Here is a 21640-nt window from a genome sequence, read left to right on the forward strand (position 1 = left end):
TGTCTGTCTCTGTCTCTGTCTGTCTGTCTGTCTGTCTGTCTCTCTCTCTCTCTCCCCCCTCTGTGTATGTTTGTGTGTGGCCTGTCTCTGTGTGTTTCTGTGTGTGTCTTTCTCTGTCTGTCTCTCTGTGTGTACATGTCTCTGTCTCTATCTCCGTGACTCTCTGTATCTTCCTGTCCTCCCGCCTCTCTCTCTGTCTGTCTTTCAACAGGGTCTCATGAAGCCCAGGATAACCTGGAACTCTTGATCCTCCCGTCTCTACCTCCCAAACGCTGTGATTACAGACATGTACCACTTCCTGGTTTATGTGGTACCTGGGCTTCATGCCTGCTAGCCAGGCACTCTGCCAGCTGAGCACTCCCCAGCCCAGAGAGAAATTTTTTTGTGTATTCTCATTTTATATTTTGTATACTCTCACATTCCTCATTTTATAGAGGGGGGACACAGAAGGTGTCAAGAAAGGCCTGAGATCCACCTCACCTGCTAACTGGCAAATTAGGGCAAAGTGCAACAGTGCACACCTTTAATCCCAGCTCTCTGAAGCAGAGACAGGGATATCTATGAGTTTGAGGCCAACCTGGTCTCTTGAGGAACTTGAGACAGAGTTCCAAGCCTCCAAGGGCTACATAGAAAGACCTTGTCTCAAAAACAAACAAAAACAAACCAGCAAGTCAGCAGGTTTCACAGATGCTGGAGAAAAGCCAAGAATCTCCCCTCTGGGGAAGTGTGGGGGGGGGGAACAAGGGGGATTGGAGTGGGGAGGCAGAGAGAGACTTTATTCACATCAAAACAGACAGCATTTACTGCATGTAGGCAATAGTCCCCAGTGCCTTCATGGAATTATATAGGAACTTAGACACACACAGTAGGTCTGCAGTACAGCCAATACGCCGTGAGCTGAGACAGTCTCGGTCTTCTTTTGATGGTCTGTCAGCTGACCCACACCACTGTGGTCCCAGAGATGTGAACTGTACTCTGATCAGCAAGCAAACCTGTTCTCTCCTCAGAGGACAATACAATGTTTTCCAAAGTTGTTACCATGTAGATATCCCTGTAAAGATAGTTGCCGACAGGAGATGGGGTGCCGGTTGCAGGTGTTTAAGCTGGGTGTGTGTGACTTAGTAATACCATTGGCTTAATAGTCATGCCAAGCAATTAATAGACTAGTTTAAACAAGATCCACCTCCAGCCCCTGCACTTGACCACACAGGTGTCTCTGAACTCCTAGGGTGGCTGATGACACTCAAATTACCGTTGACTGTTCTGCTACTGGGAGTGGCTTCCTCTTGGCCTCTCCTGGCATTTCTGGCTCTTGAAGAACATTTTCCATGGGGATTTTTGTCTGCGTGTCTGTCTTCATGGACATACTAGAATAGGCTGGGGTGCTGATATCGTCTCTACCCCTAAGGCTTTAGGGGGCCCAATGCATGTCATTGCCTGATCTGAGGCTAGATCTCCAGTCGTGGATGCTTCCTCTGAGCCGTGCTGCCTGGGCTGGGGTCTCAGGTTATTAATTATCATCAACCCAGCTCTGGGTGCTCATGATGAGCAGAGCCCGCATTGTGCCTCTCACTAGCATATCTGGACAACAATCCCTGACTCTAGGATGTGGGTGAGCAGAGGTGACATAACCCCCAGCCTGGAAAGTGAAGGGAGTCGGAATGGATGCTCATGGACCTCCAATGGGGTGCCAGTAAGGTAAGGTCCCCCAGGATTCTGGAGGTTGCTGCCTCCTCAGAAAGGTCCTGGTCCCCAGTCATGTCTACGTTTTGAGATGGTCAAGGCTTGGCTCAGGACTTAGTGAGCTATTACCAGGCTGCAGTGTGAAACTTCATGGCCTCCAGGGGTTCTTCCAGCCCAGGAATCCACCCCAGGCAGAGATAGCCTGCAGAACAGCAGGGCTGAAGCCGGACTGGAAAGGGTGGGAAGATTTTTAACGTTTTTCATTGCAAAGTTAATTTTCAACAGAATATATATAGAGGCATTTTAGGCACGATAAAGTAAAACCTACACACATAGCCCACTCCTGCCTGGTCTTGGCGCCCACCAGCTTGCATCCCACCTGCCATTCTGACAGAGGCTGCAGCGAGCTAGGGGGTTATCCTCTGCCAACTTTGATGCTTGCAGACCTAAGGGCTCAGATGGGGTGCTTGGGGCAGAGCGAACCTGCTCCTCTGGAAAGAGGAAGTAGCAGATGACACTCAGGTGACCACAGCAGAAACAGATTAGGTCAAATGGCCTCCTCACCCTCGACTGCTGTCTCCTTGATCGCTAGCTTTCACCTTAGTAGTCCTGTCCAGGCAGACGTGGCTCACCTCAATGCTGCTTCAAATGCAGTCTAGCTGTGTGACCTTGGGCTGCCACTTGGCCTCCGAGGGTCTCAGTTTCCTCTTTGTTATCAGGAGCATGTTCAGGCTGAGGCTTAACTACAACAGAGCTGGCATCACGCTGAGCCCAGGGCCCTCAGTTTCCTCATTTGTATCGTGAACATGTTCAAACTGGTGTTAACTGCAACCGAGGCTGCAGCGTGCTGAGGCCAGAGCCCCGCATGGACACAGCTGTGGGCATTCCGGGGGGTGGGAGGACCCGGAGAGGACCAGAGGCCAGGACGCAGGGTCGCCTTAGAACCCAGCCGCCACGTAGCCATCCAGTTACCTCCTTCTGAGTGAGATGAAGCCCTGGGCGTGGCGCACGCAGCCGGGCTCCCGGCACAGAACGGGTGCGGGGCTGGGCTTGGGCCGGCCCCGGGGGAGCGAGTGGGGCGGGGCCGCCGCGCCCGCCTTCTCCTCCTCCTCCCGCCGCGCGGGCTCAGAGCGGCGGCAGCAGCGGCCGCGGCGACAGCTCCGGCTCTTGCTCCGGCTCCCGTTCCGGCTCCCGCGCTCCCGGGCCCTGCGCCCCGACCCCGCCGCCGCGCCTGCCGGGGGCCTCGCGCGCCCCCTCCGCGCCTCACGCTGAAGTTCCTGGCCGTGCTGCTGGCCGCGGGCATGCTGGCGTTCCTCGGTGCCGTCATCTGCATCATCGCCAGCGTGCCCCTGGCGGCCAGCCCCGCTCGCGCGCTGCCCGGCGGCACCGACAACGCCTCGGCCGCCTCGGCCGCCGGTGGCTCGGGTCCGCAGCGCAGCCTGAGCGCCCTGCACAGCGCAGGCGGCTCGGCCGGGCCCTCGGTGTTGCCCGGGGAGCCGGCGGCCAGCGTCTTCCCGCCGCCGCCCGTGCCGCTGCTCAGTCGCTTCCTCTGTACGCCGCTGGCCGCCGCCTGCCCGTCGGGGGCCGAGCAGGGGGACGCGGCAGGCGAGCGCGCGGAGCTGTTGCTGCTGCAGAGCACCGCGGAGCAGCTGCGCCAGACGGCGCTGCAGCAGGAGGCGCGCATCCGCGCAGACCGGGACACCATCCGCGAGCTCACCGGCAAGCTGGGCCGCTGTGAGAGCGGCCTGCCGCGCGGCCTCCAGGACGCCGGGCCCCGCCGCGACACCATGGCCGACGGCGCCTGGGACTCACCTGCGCTGCTGCTGGAGCTGGAGGACGCGGTGCGCGCGCTGCGAGACCGCATCGAGCGCATCGAGGTGAGTGGTGCGCCGTCGGGGGACACGGGGTGAAGGGGCCCTGCTCTGCCTGCGGCGCGGGGGTCCCGGGTCCCTGGAGCTGCGGTCCGGTCACCTGAAGCATGCCCCTGGCAGGCACTATGGGAGTGTTCTGGTCCGAATCGCCGGTGGGAGCCTGACATGGTGATCGGGGCATGAGAATGGGAGAACGGCGTCCACTTGTAGTGGAAATTGATTGAGATGCAGGTGTGGGGATGTTTGGCACATGCTCTCCTTAGATGCTCTCCTCGGGAACCTAGAGCAGCTCCCACTCCGTACTCACTGCCTTTAGGAGCACCATTAGCTGTCTTGGCAAGCCCAAGAGTGCCTCATTAGCACCAACCTGCACGCCTGCATCACCTCTCATCCCCGGGCCACGCCCAGCTTTATGTACCTGAAGCTCTGGACTCTTGGGGGAAACCAGCGGATGACTCCTCAATAGGGGTGTACTTAGCTCCCTCCGCTTCCTTTTCCAGGTCAGATACAAGGAGTCCCCAGGGAGTAGGGACCCTTCTCGGGTTTGTGTGTGATGCTAAGGCATTCATTGATTATACCTATGGTCCCTTTCCTCCCTGTTACAAATTCCCAGTCTGGGGACATATACATAAGATAGATTGGGCAGGACAAACAGCCAGGAAAGCCTTGGCCATTCCCAGACATGGACTGATTTCCAGACACGGAATAAACCCTCGAAGGAGGGGCGAGATAGGGCTGACGCTGTGTCCCCAGCCTTCTCCCCCAGGCTGTAGCTGGGCAAGGCAAGGGTGAAGTGAAAGCATGGACGAACTAAATGGGCAGAGAGAGCATGTATAGGGCTCCAAGTTCAAGCTGAGGAGATACCTGTGGGAAGGTTGTAGGCTCCATCCCAGCAGACCACCATGAAGTCAGCTGCTTGAACCCCCACCTTCAGAGTTATCAGACCACAGCTTCCCCATACCACCTCCAGGGCTTCCACTCCCTTTATGGAGATAAGAAAATTCATTTCGAACGTTCTGAGCTGAGTGGCAGAGAGAGAGAGAGAGAGAGGCCAAGCCAGGCAAGCACCCTGCTTCTCGGCCCAGGGGTGAAGTTCTTAAAGCCAAGAGCAGTGGGGGGAGGGGCAGATAAAAGCTGCAGGGGAGGGGAGCCTCAGTCTTCTCACCTGTAAAATGGGCATCGTGACACTGTACATCTCACCAGACAGACACTCCAGTGGCAAAGGTATAAACAAGTACATAAATGGGAGCAAATTCTCCCTTTAAGATTGTACTAATGTGAGAATCATTTGAGTTTTCCCTCAACTTTCCCTCCATGCCCTAGCCCTGGCACCAGAGATGGCACAGGTGGCTCCTCCCATGGCTGTGACTGGCACGGCTGTGCTGACCCTGCTCCCTGGCACCTGGCTCTTGTCCGGGTAGGCTTCCCTGCAGTGGGCCTGCCGAGGCTGAGGGATCCTGGCAGCAGGGACTTGGCAGTAGGTCAGCTTCTCAGGCTTGGGAACATCCCTCCCCCCCCAGCTTCTCCACCCTCTCCAGCTTCTCCACACCCCCCTTCTCCTGTTTGCCGAGTGAAACAGACGTGGTCTGGTCTCTGAGCCTGGCAGCAGCCAGAGTCAATGCCCTAGGGTCACACTGCCACTCTCAGTTGGGGGCTCATGCACTTCTAGGCCACTGCCTGGTTTCTCCCCCTCTTTTCTCATTCAGTGTAGGTGAAAGCCCCAGGTTTACAGGGTCTGCTGTCACAGCTGCAGTACCCTGAATTCGCTCTTGCTAATGTCCCCAGAGGTGATAAACTGAAGGGGGTTTTTCACTCTTTGCCTTGCTGACGCCCCTCAGTCCTCTGAACGCTCTCCTTCCTTCTTGGCTTCTAGATGCATCTCCCCTGCCCCTTCCTTACTCTCCCACAGCATCTCTGCCCGCTTCAAGGTCTTTCTTGGCTCTCTGGTCCCCTGGGTGGGCTGAGCCACATGCAGGGGCTTCCAGTGCCCACACCGCATGACCCACAGATCCTGTTGGCACCTGTGTGCTCACTCTCAGCTGCCTGTTGGCTGGTCTCTCTCTTCCGCGCACATCTGGGCTGTTCCTAAAGCTTACCCTGGGGTCCTTCATGGGGGCACACTCCTCAGCCTGAACCTGGCCAGCTGCTTGAATCTAGTCTGACTCCCCGGCCTCACCTCCCTGTCTCTTCCACCTTTGGCTGGGTCAGTCCAACTGTTCCCACATTAGCACATCAATCCCCCCAGAGGCCTCTTCCCTGACCATACTGTGCCCCACACCTAAGCCACCCACCTCTGCACCCCAGAGTCACGTGTGCTCCAGCCAGACCTGATTCCAATATGTGATCGGGGAAGGTTGCCCTTCTCCTCACACCCCACCTCAGGTGGGGGCCATATTTGAGAACTTCAGAAAAAACATTCATCTTTTTTTTTCTTAACTTACTTATTTTTATTGATCATAAAAAAAAAAAAATCTGGGGCAGGGCATGGTGGCGCACACCTTTAATCCCAGCACTTGAGAGGCAGAGGCAGGCAAATTCCTGAGTTTGTGGCCAGCCTGGTCTACAGAGTGAGTTCCAGGACAGCCAGGGCTACACAGAGAAACCTTGTCTTGAAAAAAACAAAAACAAAAACAAAAACAAAAAACCAAAACCCAAAAACAAAAACAAAAAAAACAAACAAACAAAAAAAACAAACCTCAATTAATTCCTCTATTCTCTCCTCCTTTGCACTCCCTGATACCACTCCACTAGCAGGCACTGTAACAGGCCAGGGCAGAAGCACCATCCACCAACCCCCTGCCCCCCATCCATCCGTCACTAGCCCATGTGCCTTGGATAGGCACAGGTTGCCTCTGGTTCTTCTCTTATGCATACGGTGGTAAAGCCATCTGTTTCCTCTCCAGTCTGTTGAATGGAGCCTTTAGCTGGAGTCCCGGGAGAGCCATTCTCAGGTCAGCGGATGTTCACTTCCAAGCACCGCTTTCCAAAGGAGCAGGTCCACTTACGTGGCATCCGGCCATGCTGGCTTGTCCCGGAGTTCCATTTTTGTGCTAATGTGTGTGTAGGGTAGAAATTCAGGATTAATGTCTTTCCTTGACACAAACCCTGCCCTCCACCACCCTGCCCTGCCCCCGTTCTGGAGCAGAGCCACCATGAAGAGCATCCTGATGGGAATTTCAAAGGATGCTGGGTTCAGGGAAGCAACACTTACTGATGTTCTAACGGTGACCGCCCATATTATGAAGCACTTACTGTGCATTGGGAACGTCACAATGTCTCATTTAATCCTCCCTTCACTCTGTGGAGGAGACACTATTCCTGTCTTTTCAACAAACTGACCCAGAGAGATGAAAACACTGGCTTCCCGTCCCAGCATCAGAGCCTGGGTTTAACCTATAAGTACTCCAGGACTCCAGGGCCCTGTCTGGTTCTTCGTGTTGACTCTACACTAGATGGGGTCGGACATTCCCCACCTACAAGACAGTGAGGAATACAAGTGAGGGCAGTGCCCACCTTCATCTCTGGGTACTAAGAGTGGCACAGTGCTGGCCAGGTCTCAGAGGCTGGCCCTGCTGTTGCGGAGGCTCCCCTGGGGCTGCCAGGAGCAGCTGACCCTTTTGAAGTATGTATTATACATTAGCCCTTCTGTCTCTGTCATGCGAAATAGGTCATGCACATTTCTGTCTAGGGAAAGGACACCTGAAGGCGCAGAGTCTGAGGGATGCAATACAGGCAGAGACCTCTGCCCCTTGGTTTTGTCAGGACTCCCTGTTGTAAAGACTCCCTAGGGAGGGGCTGGGGTGAAGTCCCATTGGTAGTTTGGCAAGCCTGCAGGAACATTGGGACATAAATGGGACATTGTGGTACACACCTGCGATCCTAACTTGTAGACAGCAGAAGCAAATGGATGAAATTTCAAAGTCATCCTCAGCCTCATAGCAAGTTCATGGCCAGCCTGGGCTACATGATGGTCCATCTCAAAACAAACAACCAACAACAAACAAACAACAACAACAAAAAACCCAAACCCCCAAAATAACCCTATAGCAGACCAGATACTTCCTAGACACCTTGCAAACTCTAAATGGCCCCAGAGGGGCCAGCAGCATGGGGCTCACTTAATACTTGGAACACTCGCTTTCCAGACCTCAATTTTCTTTTTCTTTTTCTTTTTCTTTTCTTTTCCTTTTTTTTTCCCCCCGAGACAGGGTTTCTCTGTATAGCCCTGGCTGTCCTGGAATTCACTCTGAGAACCAGGCTGGCCTCAAACTCAGAAATCTGCCTGCCTCTGCCTCCCAAGTGCTGGGATTAAAGGCGTGTGCCACCACCGCCTGGCTCAGATCTCAATTTTCATATCTGTAAAATGGGTGTGCTGGGGTGTGAAAGGCCCTTAACCTGAGTATCTAAATAGTAGACCTTTATCCTAGCAAGAAGCCTGGCTTTGTAAAGCATGGGCCTGCCACTGTCATGCTGTGACCTCTGAAACCCTTCTGTGTCTGATATTCAATTACCCGGCATATTGAATGAGATGGGACATCCCATCACCTTTAAAAAAAACAACAAAACATCAACAACAATCTTCTTGTCCTCCTAAGAAGAGAGGCCCTTCCTGCTGTGTCAGAAGCTTAGACGGTCACTTCTTATTTCTGTGGTCTACCACAGAAGAATACATCCGCAGACTGTAAGGGTTCATGTGTCTCACTTATAAAGGACACAAATCCCCAGTGGACAGGCCTGGGCAGAGATATGTGGGCACCCCTGGGAAAGCACTCCCGGGGTAGCAGCAAGAACATTCATTCGCAGGTCTTGAAGGCTCTCTTGGGCCTCCTCAAATCACGGAGGTGCCCCAGTTCTGGCCATGGCCACCATTAATGAGTTTCACTTGTATTTGAACCTTGAGTTGCTTTGTTCCTGTGCCATGAGTCGGGTGTCTGTGGCAATGGCCACTTGTCACTCCGCAGAGGCACCATCACCCTATCGTCTGAGGACAGACTGAGTTCCGTCTGATACTAGTGTGAAGCTCCTGTGAACACTGTATGGTCTCTTTGGGTGGCCATCAGCCTCCTTCCTGCTGGCCCTGTCCCCAGCAGTGGGATGCTTGGGTGCCAGCAGGGACATAAATTTAGCATCGGTAGATACTGTGACACATTTTCCCAAAGTGGCTGTAAGAGTTTCCACACCCACCCGAGAGCGAGCCTCGCCCACCAGGCCTGGTCAATTGCAAGCTTCCCAGAGCTGGTGGGTGTAAAGGACTCAGGACTCTCGTGGTTTGCTAATTCGTGATGTCAGGCACTGTTCCACTCTGGAGATCTTTGTCTATGGTGGGATAGGGTCAAAGGTTAGGCTTGCTCACAAAGGAATGAACCTAACAGGGTGTCCCCAGGATGGCTTGAGTGTCTTATCCCTACTGGAAGCCAAGGACCACAGTTGAGCTTGTGTGTCGTCCACAGCGGTTCCCATCAAGAATAGGATCAGAGAGACAGAGGGACTTGTTCAAGGCCACACAACTCAGTGGGGTTGAGCCAAGACTGTTGCCAAGACAAAAACGAACTGGATTGGGGCCAGGGTCCTATCTTTGCTGAGGACACCAAGGGAAGCTCATCAGGGGCGTGCCCGAGTGGCTCAGCTGGCATTCTAATGTGGCCATCCAGCTTCATTACCCCGTGTCCGTCCCCTCAGTTAACAGTAATAGTAATAACTGTTCGAGGGCCCCTTGTGACATGCCAGACTTAGGTCCTGCCGTGCATCTCATCCCCTGCACTCCAAATGTAGGAAGTATTGAAACATGACCCAGCTCTCACATTTGATGACCATGAGGGTCAGAGAGGCCCAGCAGCTTGCTCAAGGCCACAGATCCCATAAGTGAGAAATCCAACACCGCCTCGCAGACCACTCGGCCAGGAGCCGGTGACTGTTACGCAGGCACACTGTTGCCAGGGTGCACACGGCTGGCGGAAGGAGTGGATGAGGGCACAGAAGCCCCGGCAGAGCTTGGAACCCCGTTCTTTTGGAGCAGCTGGCTCAGGTGTCAGGGAAGCTGCCATCTGGGAGAGCAGGCGCTCTCTCGGGAGAAAATGGGTTGCAGCAGCAGGAAGAGTATTCCTGGCAGGAGGAACAGCATATGTTAAAGCCTCAGGGTGAGATGGATTTGGGGTGCTGGGACACGGGCACCTCCCTCCGATTGGCCATCTCACCCCTACCTTCTCCCTGTACCACCACCTCCCTCTGTCACCTGACATCCGGCAGTGTGGACTGCTAGCCTCCCCGTGCCTAGCTTTTCTCTCAGTGTAATAACTTGACAAATGGGTTTCAGGGCTGGATGTAGAGAAGTATGTATCCTTTCAAAACATTTCTTTTATTTATCTGTTTTTGAGATGGATCTCATGTAACCCAGGCTGGCCTTGAACTTGATATGTAGCCAAGGATTACCTAGAATTTCTGACCCTCCTGACTCCACCTCCTGAGGGGTCACAGGATGTGCACCACACCACACGGTTGTGGAGCGCCAGAGTCCTTTGCCACCTGAGCTGGACCTGCAGCCCCCTTAGGACATGCTGAGGTAGGGTTGGAGCTGTGGTGACAGTTAGCACTTCACACAGTTCCCAGGCCCCTGGAGGGCCCTGAGATTGTATTGCTCTTGTGCCAATAGGGAAACTGAGGCACGGCATCTTTCTGTAACAAGCCACTCGGCTGGTGGCGCCAGGGTGATAGTGGGCAGAACTCACAGGATATGAGCACAGTTGGGGGCAGGGACTACACTACTGGCCTCAGAACCTGGGCTGAGTGAGCAGGCAGGGATAGACTGTGCATAGGCTCTGAAGTCAGGCCCTTCCTCTTCTCTGACACAGAAGAAGCATCTGCTTGCATGAGGTCATGCAGTTGGCTTTCCAGTTCGTTCCGCACCTCAGCCGTGTCACACTACAGGATCCTCCTATGGGGTCCTCTGTGAGGCCGTCCTACACAGTGTGACAGAGCCTGCCTTTCCTGGTGTTCTCATGGCCGCTCAGATCACCCCTTTAGGATTTCCTAGCAGACAGGACAATATTGCATACCCATTTGGCAGAAGAACAAACTGAGACTCAGGCTGTGCCAGTTGACATGAGGAGTGGGCACAGGACTGCCGTGTGACTTTAAGCAGGTAGCCCACCCTCTCTGAGCCTCAACACTTAGTCCCCAAGAGATAAGGGCAGCTTATCCCTCCCACCCCCCAGCCCCCTTACCCCTGTCAGCTATGCTCCTTTCTTGGTGTCCCCTGCTGAGGCTAAGGAGCTTCCCACCCCCACCTCATCCCCATCAGCTCCTGAGCCACCAAGCTGGGCCTAGAACCCTGGGCTTTGGCTCTAGGCCCAGATATAATAAACTCTACCATGGACTCTCAACAACACGCCTGGAGTCCAGACCTCCCTTCCTGCCCTATCAGGTGCTGAGTGGGGGACAGCGTGACATCATCCCTGCTGTCCCCCTACCGTTTCAGGCTGGGGCCCACTTGGCACACAGCCCACAGAGCCCACGCCACCAGCCTGCGCCACGGCAGATGGAAGCGGGATGGGGGCGTTGTGTTTCTCTGATTCACATGCTGGGGTGGGGGGAGGCTGCCGCCCAGCCCCTGAGCCCCCTCCTCGCTGGCCTCCTGGTGCCACCAAACAGGAACTTTGACCAAGGACAGCTTGTATACTCTTCCCCCCACCCCCACCCCACAGCCACCTGTGTGTCCCCTTGAAGGAAGCAGCTAGACTCTACAGTGTAAATTGTTTGTCCTGGTCACTCTGGAAGGAGAATGGAGGACACCCAGTTTCCAGCTAGAGACAAGACAATGTCTGTCAGCAGCCCTTGAGCACCCTGAGCCTCATGGCACTGGCCCTGCCCCTAAGAACAAAATTAGGGATCCATTCATTCTCAGTGACGCAGCCCTGGCCTTGCTGGTCACTTGCTTGGTGATACTGGACATGCCTCTTAACCTTTCCTGGGATAAGGGGATCAGTGTGTCCCTTGCATTAATGTGATCTGGGGCACAGGAGCTGCCATGGTAACCAATAAGGTGTCCTCAGGCCGAGGATGTGTAGAGTTCAGACTCAGCCTTGGTATTGTCCCTCATGAGCAGGGTACAGGGTGACTGCCTGGTACCACCATTCTGCCTGTAGGTCAGGGCTCTGCGAGCCCCACATGAGGGCTGTGGTACACAGGAGAGAGGCCACAGCCTGGCTGGGATGTGTGTCAGGCCCAGGGTTTCAGATGCATAGATTGTGCCTAAAGATAGCAGTGGAAGACAAGCTGCAGCCACCCTCTGGATATGTCACGGTAGGGAAGCTCAGTGGGAGTCTACAGTCACGTCCTGAAGCCCCCTGAGGAGCCCTGCACCCTCCGTGTCTCATCTGTCCCCAACTCTGCTGAGTGGCTCCCACCTGAAGTGTGAGGTTGCCTCAAAGGATTGGAGGTCTGGGACAAGTTCAAACTTGGCCCTCACCTCTGCTCGGAGGATCTTCCCAATTTGTTCACTGACCAAACAGGAATGAGCACCTGCTGTGTGCCACAAGCACCCACTGTGTTCCATGAGCACCTACTGTGTGCCAGATGCTACCCCAAACACTGAAGATACTACCAAGCTTCGGCCTTGGAACCTCACTGCCTGGACGTCTGGGGAGTGTGGAAACATGGGACCTTGCAGAAGTTGAGGGAGACTGTGAAGGGTGAAGGAAGCCACGTCCAATTTGACTCCTCAAAGCCCTGCTGGCACTTCTGTGATGTGTTCACCGGAGAATGTCCTTTCCAGTCTGAACCTGTGGCCTAGCCTGCCTGCCTGCCTCAGTTCCGCCCAATTTAAGACAGGACAAAGAAGACTCTGCACACTGTTCTCCTGGGCTAGACACAGGGTGCCAGAGCCGGCCTCGGACCATCCTGAATGCCGAAGACATTGGCAGCCATTACTCTCTGTTTATTGGTGTTGGCCACACAATCCTCCCCAGAATGATTCCAAGGTGACGGCACAGTAGTCTCATGAGAATATAAGTTCAGAATGGCTTACGTGTCTCCCTAGCATTATTCAGCAGGTTGTTTCCCAAGCTGGGTTTGAGCCCTCGCCTGCTACTTGAGTCTGGGATTGTTACTACAATCCCGAGATAATGGAATGCTAGAGTCCCATCCAGACAACCAGGTCACAGGTGTGTCCCGGGAGGCCCTGCCCTCAACTGTGTCCCAGCCCTAGGAGGGGGTTTTGTGTCCCAGCCAGAAGGCCTACAAGCTGTCAGTGTGGTCCTTGTCCGTTATGAGGTTGTGTTTGTGAGGGTTCTCGCTCCCTCTGCATGCAGGCTCTGCCTGTGCATACCCTGCCTGCCATAGCTTCACTATCTCAGCTTTGCCCACCAGAAGCTAAGCTCGCCTGTGGTGGCCGGCGGGGTGGTGGCACCACTGTGTGACACCACCGTGTGACACCACATCACCGTCCTCCCTTTCCCTTTCGAGCAGCAGGAGCTCCCAGCCCGTGGGAACCTCTCCTCGGTTCCAGCCCCAGCTGTGCCCACCGCCCTGCACTCCAAGATGGATGAACTAGAAGGCCAGCTGCTGGCCAAGGTGCTGGCGCTGGAGAAGGAGCGAGCCGCCCTCAGTCACGGGAGCCACCAGCAACGACAGGAAGTAGAGAAGGAGCTGAATGCCCTGCAGGGTCGCGTGGCCGAGCTGGAGCACGGTAGGTCCTGGGGTGCAGATGGCTGAGCTGCCTGGTCCTGGTCTCTGGCTGGAACTTCCAGAGGCTGTAGAACAAGACAGGGAGAGCCTGCTGGGGGATGCCTGTCACTTTCAAAGTCACAGTTGTCATTTCTAGCTCTGCTTGGCCCCAGGGGCTGGCTGCGTAGTGACACCCTGGCTGATTTAATCTTCACTAACCACAGGGTTTTCACAGGTAAAGACAGTGAATGTGACAGAGGTCAAGTGATTTATCAAAGGTCACACCGCGGGTAAGAGGATGGTCTAGACCTGTGACCAGATCCTTCAGACGGCACGCCACACATCTAGCCATCCACAATCAGCACCTCTGAGTAAATCTATCGGCCTCTGTCATTTGTTTAAGCCTCAGGCCTGGCTACTGCTAGGGGTCAGAGATTCGTAATGTAGGTTTAAGTGTCAGACCCCTGGCTTCTAAGTCTGTCACAGGTTTGGCTCTTAGACCTTGAAAGGTCATTGACTTCTCTCAGGCCTCGCTGTCGTCACCTGAGAGATTGAAGGATGGCGTTGGGGACTTAGGAGCTCTCACTGGTCCTTGGGAGAGCAAGATGGGAAGCAGGGAACAGCTCATGCGCAGGGCAGAAGTTCAGAAGGAAGAAACCTGGGTGTCTTCCTGGAGGAGGGGGCCTGGAGCCAGCCCTAGAGAGCAAAAGCAGAAAGTACCTGTGGGAGCCAAGGGGCCATGGTGGGTTCAGCTGTAGGGGAGCAGTGGGCCTGGGGTGCTCCAGGGAGACACCCAGTTGACTACTTGGACTGTGGCAGTGACCTCCAAACCCACTCAGTCCAGCAGTAAGCTGACCCTCTGCACCAACATCCCTGAGGCCCAGGGGAACTGCATCATCTCTTAACTGTCTGCAGGGGGGAGGAGGGAAGGCATGAATGGAAAGTAACCTGTGTACAGAGGCACACCTGAAAAACGAGGATTGTGCAGTGCCTGCCTCCTGAGCCTGTGAGGAAGTGACATGAGGAAGTGGCATACGGAAGGCACTTCCAGCCAGCCTGCCACACACGACACTGCACAATGCTTCTAACGTAGGCGAACAACTGTAAAAAGTGATAATCAGAGCTAGGATCGGAGGAGCCTATGGGCCTACCGACTCTCACAGCATGGAATGGAGAACGAGTCATTAGCCCGTTCTATGGAAAAAATAGAGGCCCAAGGAGGTTGCATTTATCTCACAGAGACTCACAGGTCAGAAAGTAGTGATGGTGAGATTTGAACTCAGGATGTCTGGATTCAAGAGCCCCTGGGCCCAATTTAGTCTCACCTCTCAGCCCAGAGGCAAAAGTAGGCTAAGCGAAATCATGTGGAGCACACCCCAGCCTGCGGATGGTCTGGAGCCACTAGCCCTCACCGCACAGTATCCTCTGACCCCGCCCTGTCCCTTGCAGGGTCCTCGGCCTACAGTCCCCCAGATGCCTTCAAGGTCAGCATCCCCATCCGCAACAACTACATGTACGCCCGCGTGCGCAAGGCGCTGCCAGAACTCTACGCCTTCACTGCCTGCATGTGGCTGCGCTCCAGGTCGGGTGGCTCCGGCCAGGGCACCCCCTTCTCCTACTCGGTGCCCGGGCAGGCCAATGAGATCGTGCTGCTGGAGGCCGGCCTTGAGCCAATGGAGCTGCTGATCAACGACAAGGTGGGCGGGGTCTAGGGCACTGGGCAGGGCTTAGGGCCTCAAGGGAGGGCTCCGCTTGCTCCAGCTCAGTGCCCTGCACTACCTAGGAGCTGAATGAGTATGGATTGACACTTGCACTCTCCTGCTCACTATACTCTGCACACATTTAACACCTACTGTGTGCCAAGTTCAGTTCTGGGAATATAGACAACCCAGATGCAGGGCTGGCTAAAGAAGGGAAAGCAGAAGTCATTCTGCTAGAGGCCAGCCTACAGGCATCTGCACCTTGAGCCCTGTTCGTGAAGGGGGGTGGGAGTTAACTACCAGGGAGGGCTGTTGGTGATCTCCAAAACTTGCCCTTCTGCCCTCCCCACCATGGAAGGAATGATGCCCATATCAGACTCCATTCCGAGGGTAATGTTTGAGTCCTGGCTATTTAATCTGCTCACTAGGTGGTCTCATTTGCCAGCCTGTGACTTAGTTTTCTCATCTTTCATGGGCTCCGGAACTTTCTTTTTTACTACCATAGTCCCGCTCTTAGGTCATCCCCTGCCTGTCTAGGCCACCTGTCCCCATGACTAAGGCAGGCCTAGGATCTGCCTGGCATCTGTGAAGTTACAGAGAAAGAACATCTTTCCCAAAACTGCCTGCTGCCTGCCACATTGTTTCAGCCTAGGGGGTGTCTGGTGTTATTTTGAGACACCCTGGAAATGCAGGTCACACTCATCTGGGACCAGCCCACAAGCTATGCAGCTGGGAGCCCCACCGGGTGTCTAGGAGGCAGTGGCCCTGGGGGGAGGGGGAGGTCAGTGTGCTGCCTTTAGGTTCAAAACATCACAGGGGAGACCGGGCTGTCTTCCTCCGTTCATCGCGGCCAGAGGGCAGCCCTAGGCGCTCGAGACTGAGAATTCAGCACCCTGGACAGAGCATCACTCAGTGGGGCCTTGTTCTGCGGGAAGCACCAGGTTTTCAATGCCACAGCCAATCCATGTCCTTTCAGGGGGCCTTTGTCACCGCATTCCTCTTCACATATCCTTACCCCAACCCCGACCTCTCCTGCAGCCCCAGGCTTTTTCCCCCTAAAGTCTGTCTCATGGCTGTGGCAAAATACCACAAAAGCAGTTTAAGGAAGGGTTTGTTCTGATTCAAATTTGAGGGCAGACCCAGTGGCAAGACCAACTGTAGCTGCGGGCAGGGGTGAATGGAGGCTGGTCACATTGTATCCATAGCCAGAAAGCAAAGCGAGATGACTCTGAGCTAGCCTCTTCCTTCTTATTCTGTCTGAAACCCCAGCCCATCAGCCACATCTGGGGTAGGCCTTCCCTCAATGAGATCTCTCTAGAAACTCCCTCACAAGCAGTAGCGCACAGATGCACGTCTCCTGTGTTATGTCCACATCCAGTCATGCTGACAGTAGACATGAACAGTTAGAGGCGATGCTTTCCCTAAAGCCCTGCTTGTCCTGTACAGGCACAGTTTGTTCAAGGCCAAGCCCAGATCCACAGTCTGAGTCTGGCATGGGGCCTGGTACCCAGCAGGCATCAGAGAGTGCCTCGTGAAGTCGTGATCTCAAAGCATTTGTGAGGGACAGGAGCCATTTAAAGTCACAGACAACAAGTAGCTTTCACCTCGCAGACCAGCGCCAAGGAAGGCATCAACAGGAGCTTCTAAGGCACCATGGTCAGAGTCCCAGCTTAAGTATACATAGCTCATGATTGATTAGCCATGTCTGCCTTGGATTCAGGAAGAGACAGCGACTATGTATTCTTTCTCCAACTTTACAGATGAGGCGCTGGAAGGAGTGAAGTCTCTCCAAGGTCAGAAAGGGGGCTCGTGGCAGAGTCACAGCCAGATATTGGGACCCACCCATCCACTGAGTCCAAGGCTTATTCTGTCTATGCCAGTGAATGAGCCCTACTGTATGCTGGGATATATATTAGGTGTGCAAGGGAAATGGATTTGTGGACACTGTCCCTACCATGAGTGACCCTGAAGCCCTGAAAACCAAAAAGATAGTCCCTGTGGTCTGAGGATAGCTGCGTGGTGGGGTCAGGTGAGAAAAGGGAGAGTTAGGACAGGAGAGACAATGGTTGGAATGCAGATCAGACCTTGAATTCCATCCCTGGAGGAAAGTTATGAGGCTGGCCACCTCATCTTACTTCCCCGGCTTGGGCCTCTGATGTGGGATTTGGGTCCTGTATCCAGGTGGCCCAGATGCCCCTGAGCCTGAAAGACAGCAACTGGCACCATATCTGCATCGCCTGGACTACAAGGGATGGACTGTGGTCTGCATACCAGGACGGAGAACTGCGGGGTTCTGGCGAGAACCTAGCAGCCTGGCACCCCATCAAGCCACACGGCATCCTTATCCTGGGTCAAGAGCAGGTAAGGCTCAAGGAGAGCCCTTCCTCCAAGTCATTGCCCCGCCCACTCCAGGGCCTCTGCTGAAGAGAACGGTGAACATCCTGTCTGACCCACCAATTTGCCATTGGGCTTAGAAGCAGGTAGAACCTGGGATCAGACCCGAACCTTGGGGCGGAGCTAGAGCTTTAACAGTGAGGCTAGAGCCCCGGGAGGTAGCCGCCGTGGGGGCGGGGCAGCCGTGGGGGCGGGGCTAGAACCTCAAGGCTGTCTGGCTTGATTTCTCTTCCCTTTCTCCCTCATTCCATGTTTCTCTCCTTTCTTTGTTGCTGTCTTGGCCCAGGATACCTTGGGAGGCCGATTTGACGCCACACAGGCCTTCGTTGGTGACATTGCACAGTTCAACCTGTGGGACCACGCTCTGACACCGGCCCAGGTGCTGGGCATGGCCAATTGCACCGGGCCACTGATGGGCAATGTCCTCCCCTGGGAAGATAAGCTGGTAGAGGCCTTTGGAGGTGCGAAGAAGGCCGCCTTTGATGTGTGCAAGGGGAGGGCAAAGGCATGAGGGGCCACCTCATTCAGGGCCCCTCCATTGCCTGTCAGTTTCGGGACTTTGAAGGGGCACATCCCTCCTCAGCCTGTCCACATGCCGGCCTTCCCTTCTACCCACTCCTGGCTATACCTCCCACTTCTCCTCATGGGCAACCACTGCTCCAGAGTGCCCTGCCCTGGATGGGTGTCCCCTCAGCCACCAGTATCTCACATCAATGTAGGGGTTGAGGCAGTCCTGCCTCCTGGCAATGTATTGGCTTGGTCTCTCCCATCATATACACTGTCCTGCCGATCACATCGGACCCCACTAATTCCAAGGACATCCCCTAAGGAGTCGTGGGTAGAGGTGGCCTTTGACCCTCAAATCCCCTATGCTCCAGGCCTACCTCGGGCTGCAGAAGGGATGCCAGAGATGTATAAAGATCAGAAGATGCTCCTTCTCTATCTTCCTGGGTTGCCCACAGGGGCTGCGGGGTCATCGCTCCCACTTCCTCTGCCTCCCCCTCCCTCCTCTCACCAGTTTATGTGTTGTGGTTTGAATGTTGGTTTCATGTCGGTTCAAGCCCCACCTCAGTTTCCAGGATGTTCCTTCCCCAGCCCCTACCCTAACAGTTAGGGACCAAAACCCTGGAGGCCAAAGGGCTGTAATCACCCCCTGTACCCACTGGCAACTTTGCTCACCAGCAGGGTTGTCCACCCCACCCCCTCCATGCCTGAGACAGGACCTGCTGGGCCACTCTAGCCTATCCTGAGCACATCTAAAACAGAGGCACAATGAATGAGGAGATGCTTCCCAGGCAGAGCCTGGTGGCTTAGCCACCATATCACCTCTTTCTGCGTGGCCCTGGAAAGGATGGAGGATGCTGGGACGGAAAGCAGAGCACTGAGAGAGAGAGAGAGAGAGAGAGAGAGAGAGAGAGAGAGAGAGAGAGAGAGAGGACCCCTAGGTTTTTATGATTTGCTATGTGGCTTTCAGTAAGAACCTACCCTCTCTGGGCCTCGCTTTCTCCTAGTCCCTACCAACTTCCCCAAGAGCACAGAAGAATGTCAGAGCTGAGAAAAACCATCCATTGTAAGCTCTTGCTGGTGAGAGATGGAAAAGAGCACAGAGAGGGCCATTAACTTGTCTAGGATCAAACAGCACAACATAGCAGGCCCAGGCCCTCTGAGTCCCTCCAAAGTGCTCTTCTCTGTGAACCACACTGCCTGTCCTTGAGGACCTGTGAGTCCTGCTTATACCTGTGCAGGGAGGCACTTGAGAGGACACGTGCTTTCACACAGGATACCAGAATATCTTCTGGGGACACCCCAACACCTTGACAGCCTGAGGAGGTGAGGGGAAAAGCCCAGACAGAGTTCCAACAGACAGTGGAGGATGCAGGGCCCTGTTGGTCCTCTCCCATGGATTGGAACAGTAGCAGGTTGGGTGTATCAGTGGGCACCGGTGACTCTTGCCCCATCCCACCCCCCCACTTTTGTCCCTGTCTGTGCTCTCCATGGCCACTCAGCCTGAGACGTGACACAGGAGAGGCTGCAGCCCATGTCAGGGAAGCATGGCCAAGACTCGCCTCTGGGCTGCAGATCTGCATTTCCATTTTGAGAGCAACTACGCGGCACAGCACCCGCATCCCCATCCCCTGGAGAGAGCTGCAGAGGCTTCACCCAGAACCTGCTGAGATCCCGGTTGCCCAGTAACAACCAATGACATCAGCCCCAGTGCTAGGTCAAGTGTCTTTTGTGAGGACACCGGTTGTTGCTGGGTGACAGCTGGATTCAGAACTTAGACCTGGGGGACTCTAAGCCGCACCTGGTTCCTGCTATTGTTCTAGAAGAGGCCTTTGCTATTGATTTAGAGGAGGCCTTGGGAAGACAGCATCTTAGGAAGGATGTAGCAGAAACTGCCTGCTCACTGGAGCCCACCAGACACACCATCCCCATCCTTTCTGCTTTGTCCCAGTGGTGATGAAAAACAACACCTCAGTCACATTTCCATGCCAGGTCACCCTGGTTAAACTGTGACCTCCCCACCCCCACCCCCACCCAACCCAGAAGGGGAAAAAACAGAGGCACCTGGTCAAGGCTCTGTGTATGGATTACTGGGGAAGGGGCTGCCTCTCTATTTCCAAAGTCCCCACCTGCTCTCATCGATTGTGCTGTGAACATTCTCTGAGCATGTGGAGCCCCCACTCTGTCTTCTGCTGTGTCTCCCCAAGCACATCCAACAAGACAGCTGCGGCCCTGAGTTGCCCCTGGGTCTGACGAAGATGGAACTAGGCTGGTTAGATAGTCTTAGGCCTGGAGACAGCACAGAGCACAGTATCCGCACCATCGGGTTTATCCTCACAGCACAAGGCAAGACTGTTCTTAGCCCTGTGATGCACAAGAAAAGGATGAGACTCGAGAGGTAAAGTAACTTGCCCAGTGTTGATTGGCCAGCCGGGAACAGTTCGATTTCCATTTGGAGGCAGGTTAGATGCCTAAAGGTCCACGCCACCTCCTTCAGAGTGCAGAAGGAGCAGAGGTGGGGGTGTGGGGGCGTGAAGCCGGGGAGGGAGGGGTCTCTCACCTATGCCCAGCCTCAGCCTCAGACTGAGCTGCAGTCTTAAGGGCAAGAAAGGAGTATCTTTAGAGGTCATCAGAAAAGGCAGGGTGGAAGTGGCTCTTGCTCGGCCCCTGTTCTGGGCACGGCCTATGTCAGGTTCTCTGCCAGATCTCCTATCTGTGAGGCATGGAGTGGCCTCTCCCATGTCCCAGGGGGTCATCTTACCACAGTTACACGTGAATGGGGACCACAGACTGAAGTATGAGGATCTGTTGGGGGTTGGGGGGGGTGTAACTCAACCCTTGGCTTGTAGATGAGGGAGCTGAGGCCTGGCCAGGAAGCTCAAATGACCCTGGAAGTTCCCTTGACTGCCCTTCTCTTCTCCAGGACCCTGTGGTGACTCCCTTCCCTTGCAAACTGAATTCCTATCTACTAGTCCCAGCACCTTTGGCCTGAGAGAAAACTGGAGAAGGGTCTCCTCCCAAATTAGGGACTAGTATCCTCCTTACCCCTTAACTCCAGCTGCCTGCCACCCCAGATCCCGCCTCCCACCCACCCTATTTATTCCCTGCCCCTGCTGGGTGGAGAACAGACTCCTTCCCAGGCTGAGCTGCCAGCAGTGAGCATGTGAAGTCATCTGGTTGGACACTTTGGAACGAGGACCCTCCACTGCCCTCCTCCCCCACCTTGCCCTATTTTGTATATAAGTGACACGAGATGCTCTGTATGTGTGAGTGCGTGTGTGATCTGTGCCATGGCTTTTGTTACCATTTCTTGTTTTTTGTAAATTTGAATGTTCAAAATAAAACGTGGTTTACTCGGAGGAGGCTCTTCTGTCATGTGGGAGGTAGGGGAGCCACCCTGCCAGACTCCAGAGCAACAGCTTCCCCCTAGCCTGGCCCAAAGCCTCACCCATCCATATATGCCCCCACCTGGCCTGACCAGTTCCACTGAGCTAGGCTCAGACACACAGGTTCTCAGGATTCCCGAGGAAGGCTGCACAGAAGCAGGTCCCACGTGAAAAGTGCCCCAGTTCTAACTTGGCTTTGGCCTCATTCCCAACACCCCTTCCCCACCTGTGCCCCAGTTCCAGGATCCGGGTCCCTGGTATTGCTTAGGACCCAGTCTTCCTGAGTCATGCCCAGACCTCCAGAGAGCTGCATCCCTTGGGGGCTTGGGAGAAGACACAGGAAAAGAAAGACTATGACATCACACACAGCCTCTCTGCTTCCTGCTTTTCCTTCTCTCCTCAAATTTTGTCTAGGGTCCCCTTCCCTGACTTCTAGACTGGA

The 21640-nt window shown here is 54.8% G+C and overlaps 1 protein-coding gene across 1 annotated transcript; it reads left to right on the plus strand.

The window, feature by feature from the left end:
- The first annotated feature begins 2548 nt into the window (after positions 1-2548).
- Positions 2549-21171, plus strand: Nptxr (neuronal pentraxin receptor). Its single transcript, XM_021183195.3, has 6 exons — positions 2549-2576; positions 2671-3560; positions 13017-13236; positions 14664-14911; positions 17096-17275; positions 17595-21171. Exons 1-6 carry the CDS (start codon positions 2549-2551, stop codon positions 17817-17819), a joined length of 1791 nt encoding a protein of 596 aa, XP_021038854.2. The 3' UTR covers positions 17820-21171.
- The last annotated feature ends 469 nt before the right edge of the window (positions 21172-21640 follow it).

This window comes from Mus caroli, unplaced genomic scaffold, assembly GCF_978045245.1.
Source record: "Mus caroli unplaced genomic scaffold, Mus_caroli_1 scaffold_16, whole genome shotgun sequence".
Lineage (NCBI taxonomy): Eukaryota > Metazoa > Chordata > Mammalia > Rodentia > Muridae > Mus > Mus caroli.

What these genes read in the sequence shown, in the direction of transcription:
- Nptxr (XM_021183195.3), top strand. Translation starts at nt 2,549, where the DNA reads ATGGACACAGCTGTGGGCATTCCGGGGG. An exon ending in AGCTGTGGGCATTCCGGGGG is followed by an intron (nt 2,577 to 2,670) that starts GTGGGAGGACCC and finishes CTTCTGAGTGAG; the next exon opens with ATGAAGCCCTGGGCGTGGCG. An exon ending in CGTGGCCGAGCTGGAGCACG is followed by an intron (nt 13,237 to 14,663) that starts GTAGGTCCTGGG and finishes TGTCCCTTGCAG; the next exon opens with GGTCCTCGGCCTACAGTCCC.